Source organism: Aphanomyces astaci (assembly GCF_000520075.1).
Source record: "Aphanomyces astaci strain APO3 unplaced genomic scaffold supercont1.10, whole genome shotgun sequence".
In the NCBI taxonomy this organism is placed as follows: Eukaryota; Oomycota; class Saprolegniomycetes; order Saprolegniales; family Verrucalvaceae; genus Aphanomyces; species Aphanomyces astaci.
The window spans coordinates 1-10,364 of record NW_009798273.1 but is presented as its reverse complement, the minus strand read 5'-3'; the positions used below and the strand labels follow the sequence as shown (position 1 = coordinate 10,364).

The 10,364-nt window shown below is 51.3% G+C and overlaps 5 protein-coding genes across 8 annotated transcripts; 2 read left to right on the top strand and 3 right to left on the bottom strand.

Moving 5' to 3' along the window:
* Window positions 1-781: 781 nt before the first annotated feature.
* On the bottom strand, window positions 782-3,144 carry H257_05270 (serine/threonine protein kinase). Its single transcript, XM_009830078.1, has 4 exons — window positions 2,803-3,144; window positions 2,677-2,745; window positions 2,474-2,605; window positions 782-2,425 (listed from the first exon to the last, which is right to left on the bottom strand). The coding sequence occupies exons 1-4, from the start codon at window positions 3,126-3,128 to the stop codon at window positions 835-837; spliced, it is 2,118 nt and encodes a 705-aa protein (XP_009828380.1). The 5' UTR covers window positions 3,129-3,144; the 3' UTR covers window positions 782-834.
* Window positions 3,145-4,343: 1,199 nt separating this feature from the next.
* Window positions 4,344-5,762, top strand: H257_05269 (hypothetical protein). Of its 3 annotated transcripts, XM_009830075.1 has the most exons (8): window positions 4,344-4,421; window positions 4,483-4,540; window positions 4,591-4,764; window positions 4,821-4,900; window positions 4,965-5,084; window positions 5,134-5,321; window positions 5,369-5,507; window positions 5,559-5,762. In XM_009830075.1, exons 1-8 carry the CDS (start codon window positions 4,374-4,376, stop codon window positions 5,715-5,717), a joined length of 966 nt encoding a protein of 321 aa, XP_009828377.1. In that variant the 5' UTR covers window positions 4,344-4,373; the 3' UTR covers window positions 5,718-5,762. The 3 variants fall into 3 exon arrangements, with proteins under 3 accessions (XP_009828377.1, XP_009828378.1, XP_009828379.1); XM_009830076.1 differs by having other exon boundaries at window positions 5,369-5,762; XM_009830077.1 differs by having other exon boundaries at window positions 5,134-5,507.
* On the bottom strand, window positions 5,730-6,939 carry H257_05268. 2 transcript variants are annotated; one of them, XM_009830074.1, is made up of 6 exons: window positions 6,796-6,939; window positions 6,644-6,727; window positions 6,371-6,556; window positions 6,170-6,316; window positions 6,042-6,113; window positions 5,730-5,845 (listed from the first exon to the last, which is right to left on the bottom strand). In XM_009830074.1, exons 1-6 carry the CDS (start codon window positions 6,871-6,873, stop codon window positions 5,768-5,770), a joined length of 645 nt encoding a protein of 214 aa, XP_009828376.1. In that variant the 5' UTR covers window positions 6,874-6,939; the 3' UTR covers window positions 5,730-5,767. The 2 variants fall into 2 exon arrangements, with proteins under 2 accessions (XP_009828376.1, XP_009828375.1); XM_009830073.1 differs by having other exon boundaries at window positions 5,730-6,113.
* Window positions 6,940-7,085: 146 nt separating this feature from the next.
* H257_05267 (hypothetical protein) lies at window positions 7,086-8,247 on the bottom strand (the record flags this gene model as incomplete). The annotated part of the gene is made up of 1 exon (XM_009830072.1): window positions 7,086-8,247. A coding segment is annotated over one exon (1,047 nt), but the record flags the coding sequence as incomplete, so codon positions are not given.
* A 301-nt stretch (window positions 8,248-8,548) lies between these two features.
* On the top strand, window positions 8,549-10,110 carry H257_05266 (hypothetical protein). The gene has a single exon (XM_009830071.1). The coding sequence runs from the start codon at window positions 8,576-8,578 to the stop codon at window positions 9,992-9,994; it is 1,419 nt and encodes a 472-aa protein (XP_009828373.1). The 5' UTR covers window positions 8,549-8,575; the 3' UTR covers window positions 9,995-10,110.
* The last annotated feature ends 254 nt before the right edge of the window (window positions 10,111-10,364 follow it).

The window sequence follows — 10,364 nt, the reverse complement described above, 5'->3', positions numbered from 1 at the left end:
CTTAGTTGAGATCGGATACGACGCGCGCCTCATATTTCGATGTGCACGTAATTTTTTGAAAGCCAAGTTTTTCCCGCTGGCGCGAAGAATAAAAATTCCACCAATAAGAGAAGAGTATTTCGAATCTTGAGTATTATTGGATGAAATTTATTCTGATACTCAAAAATCTTCGGTGGGCGTTGCATTCCGTCCGTCCCAGTACTACTGTAGTCACGGATGACTTGCACTCCGAACGAAAGAAGAAGCGAAGAGCGGTGCTGGTGCTGTGTCCGTGTCGCTGCCATGATGGGCCTCAAGCCCTTGCCTAATGGTCAAGTCAAAGCCAACCGCAAGAACGCTGTGCACGTTGTAGTGTAATTCATCGCATTACATGAAATACCTTTGCATGTGATGTTGGACCTCCAATTTTTCGTGCACACCGGGTTGTGGATTCCTAAAATGTCGGACTCGCGTCAATTTCAAATATGGTCACTGACAGCTGTATAATTGCATTACCTGTCTGGATTTAATATTTAACTGCTGAAATTACATAACCTAACCACACAAAAAATATGCAAATGGGTATACAAACGTTAAGCTAATTGTGTGCACCAATAACTGGTTCTCACATTTTGAGTACATTTGCTTCGAAAATGGTATTTATGTCTGTCAAATAGACCGTGAAACACAATTTTTTGAATGTAAAATGAATCAACTCCGCTTTGGCCTCATCCAGCACTTTTCGGAATGTGAATCTGATGCATCCATGCTGAGCTTCGTTCCTTCCACCGCAGCGTCTCGGAAAAAGTTTTCTTAAATTGGTTTTCTACGTTAGCACTGTCTGTACGTTCATTCCTATCCATAGTTTCGCTTTAACAAGGCCATTTCACGCTGCAACGTCTCGGCGACGTTCACAGCCAGGGGGCGGCGGAGGACGTCCCGCGACAGACACGCGGCGACGAGGGCTTTGAAGTACCGGGGACTGGACTCGAGCTCTGGGTGGTTTTCGTGCGGCCACGTCATCGTCGTGGGGTCTCGGATGCGAATGTCACTGACCGTGGTGCCAACACTCTGAATCCACGACTGGTATGGCCTTGCCCTCGTCACAATCTCCCCGAGGATCACCCCCAGCGAGTACATTTCCGCCGACGAACTTCGCGCGCAGTTGTGTGTGAGCACTTCCGGTGCTTCCCACGCCAGCGACGCGCCGCCGTACGAAAACTCGGGAGAGGTGATGGCTGGCGTCGCCTGGACAAAGTCCAATACATCCAGTTTGCACTGCAACGTCGAGTTGACAAGGATGTCACGGCTGGTGAGGCAGTTGGTGCCCCGTGAGTAGTTGGGCTGGCTGTGCATATAAGCGAGGGCGGCCGCCACTTGGTAGCACATGCTGAGCTGGTCGGGCCACGAGAGTGCCACGTCATGTTTGAACAGCACGCGGGGAAGCGACCCGCAGTGCATGAACTCTGCCACCGCACTCACGTCAAACTCGCCAAACCGGACAAGGCCAAACACGATCAACAGCTGCGGGTGCTCCAGCTGGGCCATCGCCTGGATGTCCGCAACCAGACTCGCCACCGCCGCCTGGTTGGGAGCATCCCATCGTTTGAGCACGACTTTCTCGCCTTGGAATTTGCCACTGAAGCGGGTCCTGGAGATCGAGTGCAGCAGTTTCACGTGGTCGGGGGAGATTGTAGGCACGGACGGCATGTCGCGGCTCGGTTGTTTGGACAACGGCAAGAGCGTCGAGCTGGTGAGGACCGCCGAGCTCGACGTCTTTCGAAGGAGTTGCGCCTTGGACGGTGCTGCTGCCCCGTTGTTAAACGGAGCATTCCGCGACGACATGGCGACCATTTCAAAGCCACTGAGGACGTTCGGGTTGGCGACGATGCGCTGCCGTCGGCGGTATAGGATCAAGGCAACAGCAGCCAGGCCCAGCACCAACACCATCATACACACTAACAGGATCGTGCCGGTCATCGACGAGTCGTCGGCAGATGCGACGGCCGTTTTTTGGTCTGTGATAGCACTGTTGTTGGTGATTGGGCTCGCGGTTATTTGTAGTGTTGCGAACGAGGCTGGCGGTGGTTGAGTGGATATTGTACCGGTAGTGGAAGGTGTCGGTTTAGACAACAACAGGTTTGTCGCGGTGGGGGTGACAGTAGCGGGCGGGGTTGGGGTAGAGATCCTGGCCGACGCAGGGGGTGGTGATGGTGACGATGTGGCAGGGCGAGTTACAACTGCGACGGGGGCTCCAGTGGACGTTGAAGGGGCTGGTGTGGATGTCAGGGACGGGAATGTGCATGTAGGAGCGGACGACGAGCACGAGCAATCCAGGGGCAGGCCAGTGATGTGGCCGCTGTCTACTGCCACCTGCATTCGGTTGCACTCACTCGCGTCGACTGAAACAGACGGGTGCCATGGATTGCCGTAAATGTTGAGTTGTCTATGCCATTGATTAGCCATTCCAAGTATACGACGACGTCCGACGTACGCGATGGTTGGTTGGGTAGGGCTAAACAAATACGTAGGGAACGCTTTGAGTCGGTTGTTGCTGACGTCGATCACGTTGAGTGTCGGGGATGGCGGCGTGGTGATGGTCTCCAAGTCGGCATCGACGATACTCCTACAAAAATGGAGTAAGACTCGACATATGCTCATTCGAGGCAACAACAAGACCAAGCGAAGAGGTCGTACAGCTTGGATATCGTGCGGTAGTCAAAGCTGGACGCGTCAATCGAATGCACAGACACTCGGGCAATGTCTCTACAACACGGCAAACAATAAGTGTAGCCGAACACGACGAAAATCGTTGCAACATACACTTGATCGACGGACGCGAATTGAGCCCAGTCGCGCACAGTGTACTTGGGCTTGGGGGAGTGCGACACAGGGAAGACCGAAATTCGCCGCGCAGTCCACTCGGTTGGTCGAAAGTACACGCATTCTCGGGCTTTGCCGTTGTGAGCAAATGCGGAATCACAGCATGCACTAAAGTCAGCTTGGGTGAACCCCATGGCGTCGAAGCGTCCGCATCGTTGCAGCAAGATGGAGATGTCTGGCGAGGCGCATGCCGATGGAGTGCTCTGGCATGCGAAGAAGAGGCCGCTGAAGTCATCTGGGCCATCCGGTGCTTTTGTATCGTTCATTGATGTTGCGCACAAAGCAGAAAGTGATCTGGACGGAACGTGCGTTCTAAAATTTGTATAAAACCAAAAGACAAAAATAATGTTTAGTACGGATACAAAGGATAAGTAATTCAAGTGTTTAATACAAATTGTGTTTCAAACACATGTCCAGCGTACTGTATTGGGATTGTCAGGCAGCATTTGTGCCTAGGGGTGGCACCCATCCGTACGTCATTCCGTTCAATCGTAGTACAGCTGTACTACACGGTATGTACTCCAAAACTGAAGACTGCCGCACCAATATGTATGTACTAAGCGTATGCGGTTCGTGGTGGCTGGCTGGAAGCACAAGGAAGTCATTTCAACGACCGCCCCATCGTAGGTGCATAGCGCAGCAATTTGCAATGCATGTTGCTGCATTAGTCATGTCGTCGTGGCTACTACCGGTACTGTACGTACAGTATCAATGAGCACACTGGACGTCGTGGACACCTATATCAGTTATTTTACACCTCTGAGGTACAGCGTAGGTACAAACATTCATGCAATTTGTTCTTACAGCATCGTGCAAAATCCACACTTTTTAACCTGTAACCCTGTAACCACGAATCCCCGTCCCTATCTCAAATGACCACAATGAAGCCTATACCCAGGGCTACGTTGAATCGCCAGTGGTTAGCTATCGCTAACCACTGTCAATCAACTTACAGTTAACCCTTAGCAAGACTTCGTGATGCTTGTAGCCAATGAATGGCGCTGGCTCGTGAATGTTTGTACCTACACTGTAGTTCTGTGGTGTAAAATAACTAACACTCGTGGACACCCATTGCGAAAGTTCTGGCGAAATGAACAACCGACGAGAAACTATCGCGGAACGAGTTGAGGCGGCCGTTCCCAGACGGCACTTTGACGTTGCATTCCAACTGACTAATGCCCCACGACTAGGGTCCTTCCTTAAACATGGGGCACTGCTACATAAACGAGTCTGGTTTGGTCCTGACACGTTGCATCTTATCTTGTCAAATTGGTGATGCCAAGTGGTATCGACGAATTTATCAATTTAACGTTAACGTTATATCCAAAATATGCGTCAAACCTCAATCATTAGATTGAAAAATTATGGCAATATTTTGGGGAAATTCCGACAATAATATAATAATACTGAAGTATTGTCGATTTTCTTCAAATTTCCCAATTTTGCATGGTTCGTCCGAGACATCTGATTGGCCATTTTCCAATACTACCCCATTGTATTCTTGGACCATCATGTCGACGCGTTCCTACGACGACATGGTGTGCGTGCGACCCGTTCATGTACGTTAGGCGGGACACAATCAGTGTCTATGTACTATCTGCATCTCACTGTAATCAGTAGAGGGCAACGGAACTGTACTGTACCGATTGCCAGGCCACGGTCCGCGTACTTTCCGATGGTAACGCGTGATTCTTCCTAGATCTGGTGATGGACCGTCGTTCTGTCTAGACGACAGACGCTGCTCGGTATGCGGTGCCGACTTGCAGACATGTCCGTCAGCTCAATCTGATACAGTTCGCGATGACGCAGACAACGACATTACCTCGCTCATGCACCGCCTTCTTGGGGCCTGGGGTATCGATCCCACCAGTTCGCCGACGCAACCTGCATCCGACGACGCAGGTACACATCATCCGACCTGTCCACGCAATCTGTGTTGTTCAAGTCTATGATGCTAGTGGCCAAATTGAATACCTTTGTGGCGGGCCAATCTACCACCGTGGAAGTCGCGATGGTGTCCAAGCGTATCAAAGGCGAAGTTCGTCGACACGCTACTGCCATGTCAGCATGTAAGTACGTCATGTGTCTGTGCCCATCCGTAGGTCATCCTCGTACCTGCCAACTTTGGTCCGTGCGAGTCCATCGACGCGTCCGAGGTCGTTGTCGCCAGTCCCTTCCATGGAGGTGCTCCCTTCACCAATCCGTCCTCGCTTCGAAACAAGGTCCGAGAAATTCCATATGTAAATGACCCACACCACGATGGAGGAGTAGATTGTACTGCTTGAGCGAGGGGTGTGCACATTTGCCAGCAAAATCCAGCGCGCCCAAGCCGCCGGCGCGGTCGCGGTGGTCGTGGTGCAGACTGCCGACGTGTGGCCGTACGCCATGACGGACTCGTCGGGCGAAGGCACGTCGTTGTCTATTCCAGCGTTTATGATCTCTAAAAAGCAAGGCCACGGGTACATATGAACACTCTTTCTCGAATGTTTGTTGAAGGTGTATATAGATTGGTGGAGTATCTCAAGGCCAACCCAGACCACTCCCCCCATCTCATGTCCATCCACGTCCGAAAGAATGCTCGAGAATGTGTCATTTGCCAAGTGGATATTGACATTGGCGTCCACGTCGTCCAGATGCCGTGCCAGGTAGTACTACTAGTAGTACATACTAGTGATAGCCTGCCGTGGTGTATGTAGCATATATTTCATCCCGACTGCCTCAAGCAATGGCTGGATATTCGCAACAGCTGCCCCATCTGCCGCACTGAGATCCAGGCTAAGAACCCCGCTACTACTACTAGTAGTAGCACCGCTCAAAGCCGCGGCGACTTTCTATGGAGCGACTGGATGTCGTAATAACCATAAAAATTCCCAAGTTGACCATGGTGCTTTCATTGACGCAATTATTACACCAACTTTTTCTTTTGAAAGTACGATTGCAAATGGCGCACTTGCCATACCCCCGCGACCAGCAACACGAGAATCTGTCAAGCATATCACCGATTACGCCGCCAAATAATATCAAAATTTGACACAAATTTCATCAAAAATTGCCATCTCAATGACATTTCATCAAAACCGAGCAAAACGTCAATCAAACTTATCGAATAGTATGCAAAAAAAAATATTTTTAAAGTGACAATTGAATGAAGTATCATTAAAAAAGAAAATTAAAGTCACCTGAATCACAGACACCCACATGGCCCGCGCATTGTTGCTCTCGCTCGTGGCGCGGAACTTGTCGCCTTTTTCCTGTGGCCGTGTATGTGACTCGAGTGCATAATAGAAGAGGCGATTGATTACAGTACCTGGGCATAATCCTGTTGGTTCTGGATCGCCTTGACCCGGTCGCGCAACTTCATGACTTCCAACTCGAGCTCGTTCATTTGCTCCTTCTTGGCCAAGTTCTCGTACTCGGCATGGCTCGTTCCGAACCGCAGCTTGAGCTTGAATTTCTAAGCATGGAAGAACGCATGACGACATGTGAATCGTTGGAATCGACGACGGACCATCTTGGTGGCGTCGGGGACCACGTATTTGTGCGTGTCGATGCTCACGCACGACCAATGCTCGCCAGAACTCGTGGACGTGAACGCGACCGTTCCCTTTTGGTTTAACGTCTGAGAGATAGACGCCGGCACGTTTTCGTGAACGTCGCCACTGGTCGACGGGCCGTAGATCTTCAGCACGGTTTTCTGGAACGAGCAAACACAACGGCATGAGTTCAACCAATGTCCAGGCACACAACTCGGCTCGGGGATAGCTTGCACGTAGGTACATACCAATTCGTCGGTCGTGTCGGGGGATTCGTACTCCGCACGAAACGTTGTACCTTCTGGCACGTCCAAGTAAAAGCACTTGTGGTCCTACACACGGCGACATCACATGATCCTCCTCCAGTCTGACGCATGCTCTGGGTGCTTATGGCTCGTACATTTGGAGTGACGACGAAATGGGCTGCTTGCACGGCATATGCGACCAGTGCCACGACGACGGCCGCCTTGAGAGCCATGCTTGCAAATGTCTGCGGCAGTCGGGCGATGCCTCATTCCACCAATCCAGAGCCGGAAGAATGCTACTTTTGACCAATCAAAACAATTTATCACGTATTGGAATTCCACTGCTTTGTTATTTCGAAAATCGAAAATAAATATTATCGATTTTCTTTAACCCTACTATAATATTATGCATATGTACTTCAACACAATCCGGGTAGTGATATCTGATTGGGGCAAGTATATTATGGAGTGACCAATGGGAGGGATTGGTGCCGGGTTTGGTCGGTGAGAAATAGTCCGGATATTCATACCGACTCTCCAATACGTATTACACCTAAACGTTATAGCATCAACAACCCATTTGCATCGCCCATACTTATGCCTAGCTTGAGCAGTTCGTGCTGCGCTTTGACCTTGGCAACGCGCAACGACAGCTCGGCTTCTTGGGCCTTTGCTTGGGTGTGTCTGTCGGTCGCCCCGTCCGAGTCGTCCTGGGGCCGCAGCGGGGGTTTGTGGTGTTCGATGAACTGCTCCACCAGCAATCGCAGCTTCTTTCCAGCGTGGTTCATATTGCGCACGGGAATTTTGAGAAAGTTTTGCAAGTCCACGAGACTGCCGTGGGGTAACTCGGGGCTGTCTATGGCCGCCAAGACGCGCCCGTAGGTTTTCATGTTTTGAAAGATTCGCTTTTTGAGGTTGGCATCGACAAACAAGCCAAAGCACGGGTCGCAGCAGTCTGGCTGGTTCTTTCGACGGGACACGAGGCGCCTTGTACACGACGTGCTGAACAACTGAAAGCCTAGCGCGTCCGCACCACGAACCACCTGCGCCCCGCTCGGAATTTGACCAAATCGGGCAAAGATTTGAAGGATTTCGAAGTTTTCGGCAGGCAACGCGCCCGGGCAAGTCGCCACGACATGGTGTTGCGTCGGGAGCTGCGAGGATTGCAGTTCAAAGTCCACGTCGAGTTGGGTCAGTTTCTTTCGCTTCTTGGACGGCGGGGCGAACGATGGCGACAGCGCGACGTCGACACTTACGGGAACTATAAGCTGCTGGTCGATGTGGCTCACGACTGGCCTGTGCTTTTTACTCCGTCGAACATGTCGGTTCCATCGTTCATTGCTGAAAAGATTGCGAGCGTCACAACGAAGCTGGCAGTCGCATACGTTGCAATGTACCCATTGTCCATGCTCGACGTCAAGGGCGGCAATCCGGCCGTCCACGACACGCTTCGCCATGTAGTCATAAATGGTCGCAGGCCATCTCTTCACAGTAGGTTCATTCCGCGGTGTCGGAAACTCGTTGGCATCGGCAGTTGATCTATCGCCTTCCATGCACGTTCGACTTGTTGCTTGCTCCGAACATATTGTACGGATAATCATTTTATTGCATTCACAGTGTCAAATCAAGTACTTCGTACTATTTTAATAGTACTTCAATAGTACTTCGTACTACCAGGTATTAAAATACCTGGTAGTACGAAGTACTATTAATACATGATTAATATCACTCTACTCGAAGTAGAGTGATATTAATCACAGTATTATGAAATAATCGTACTTCGTAGTACTATAGTACTATCAAATTAGTATGTTCACTATGTACTTATATTATAAATAATGACGTATCATCCGGATAACACGTTTGAAAATCAAAAAGTCGCACTTACGAAGGGCCAATTATCGTTGGCACACTTTCTCCCCGCCAACTGCAGGAATGAGCGAGGTGTCGACGGAGGCCGTAATGACTGGAGCGGCCATCGACAGCTACACTGAGGAAGAGTCGAAGGACAAGCTGTCCTCTATGCCATCCAGAACTGCGGTGCAAAGCAAGGAGCCCAACGAGGCGGATCAGGACGACATTGGCGAGATCGCGATCACAGAAGACATGACTGGCCCGCCGTTGGACATTGAAACCATCGAAGCGGGATTTCATTTCCAGGACATTGACTACTTCATGTACAAGGTCCAGCGATATGCGCAAGAGAAGGGGTTTATCGCGTCCAAAGACGGCAAGTTCTTTTCGTGGCGGAATCCGCACCCCGTCCACCCTGAAAATTACAAGTTGCTGCAGCGCACGACCATCTACTGCAGCAACAAGGACCCGAATGTTGGCACGAAGCCGCCTCCTAGGTTTGCGAGGGCGTGTCCGTGGAAGATCCGCATCTTGTACGACCGCGGCACCCTCGACTACATGGTCACGGACATCTCACTCGAACACAACCACGACATTGGCGACCCGCGAGGAGCCCCCACGTACCCAAATCACTCCCCGAATGACAATGACCCTGTGATTGACTTGTCCGCATCCCCATCTGGCGAAAAACCTCCTGCGTCGGCCCCATATTCGCTTCCTCAACCCCCGGGCACGGTGCTCATGGGAAGGTTCCGACTCGACGCGACGGGGTCCGTGGCATCTCTCAGTCCCACAGCCCACCAACGTAGGTCGACCAACCAATCCAAGCGCAAGTACGACAACCCGCCTGGTATCGCGCCAGCCCCTCAGAGACCGTATTACGATCCGAATCGCGAAACTGCCAAGGGCCATGCGATTCCCGCCCAGACCCGACGACCCCCCGCGCCGCGTCCGTCGACGTACGTCGCCCCATCTTCTTTGGCCCCCCATCCTGCTTCGCGAAACCACCCTTCGCCTTCATCGGGACCCCCTCATCAACACTCGCACCCCCAGAACATATATCCCCCCACAGGAGTTCCCAACTACGGGCCCCCCCGTCGTGGCCCCCCCGGACGTCCCCCGTACGAGAACGAGCATCAGCCTCGTGGGTATCCCGCTGAAACCGCCGCCCGCAACCAGCAGCAAGATTTTTCGCTGCTGTTGGCCCAAGAGAACATGACCATCCAACGTCGCGAAGTGGAAATGAAGTGGGAACTGGAGCGCCAGCAAATCCAAGACATGGAATTGCGGCGGGAAATGGAAAAGCAGCGGTTCTTTGTCGAGCTGCAGCAACACGAACGCCTCGAAAAAGAGGCCGCGGCCAACCAGCGCATTCTCGACTCGAAAGCCAAGGAAGCGGAAATGATGCTTCGTGTCAACAAGTTAAAGGCGCGACAAGAGCTTGTCAATGCAGGCGTGCCCATTGACGAAATTGACAAGGTCTTGGGGACGGACGCTTAAGTTGTACAGTACCAGTGCGGACGTGTCCAAATGATGAAATTAATTGGAGTGTGTACGATAATCCTGTGTCAGCCAGTAATAATAGTTGAGCCAATAACAAGTTCACTACTCCGTAATACTACGTAGTAGTTCAGTGTAAAGCTACACTTAATTCGATGTACTACTACTATTGTAGATACGAACCAGTCGATGCAAAGGAGGTGGACTTCACTCGCCCGAGTTAGAACACCACACAAGCGACATTCAAGATTGCGTGCAATCTGTAGCGAAAAATGTGTACTCCGACCAAAAACAAAACCCAAGGTGAGGCCAGGCAATACTCAATTCACTGAGTTAACAAGGGCAACTACGGCTTACGAGTCACTGCCAC

Coding starts and splice junctions, on each gene's coding strand:
- H257_05270 (XM_009830078.1), bottom strand. CDS start 3,128: ATGAACGATACAAAAGCACCGGATGGCCCAGATGACTTCAGCGGCCTC. Junction 2,746..2,802: donor TTCGCGTCCGTCGATCAAGT/GTATGTTGCAAC, acceptor GCCGTGTTGTAG/AGACATTGCCCGAGTGTCTG. Junction 2,426..2,473: donor CCTACCCAACCAACCATCGC/GTACGTCGGACG, acceptor TCAATGGCATAG/ACAACTCAACATTTACGGCA.
- H257_05269 (XM_009830075.1), top strand. CDS start 4,374: ATGTCGACGCGTTCCTACGACGACATGGTGTGCGTGCGACCCGTTCAT. Junction 4,541..4,590: donor GGTCCGCGTACTTTCCGATG/GTAACGCGTGAT, acceptor CGTTCTGTCTAG/ACGACAGACGCTGCTCGGTA. Junction 5,508..5,558: donor TCGTCCAGATGCCGTGCCAG/GTAGTACTACTA, acceptor TGGTGTATGTAG/CATATATTTCATCCCGACTG.
- H257_05268 (XM_009830073.1), bottom strand. CDS start 6,873: ATGGCTCTCAAGGCGGCCGTCGTCGTGGCACTGGTCGCATATGCCGTG. Junction 6,728..6,795: donor ATTTCGTCGTCACTCCAAAT/GTACGAGCCATA, acceptor CGCCGTGTGTAG/GACCACAAGTGCTTTTACTT. Junction 6,317..6,370: donor TCCCCGACGCCACCAAGATG/GTCCGTCGTCGA, acceptor TTCCATGCTTAG/AAATTCAAGCTCAAGCTGCG.
- H257_05266 (XM_009830071.1), top strand. CDS start 8,576: ATGAGCGAGGTGTCGACGGAGGCCGTAATGACTGGAGCGGCCATCGAC.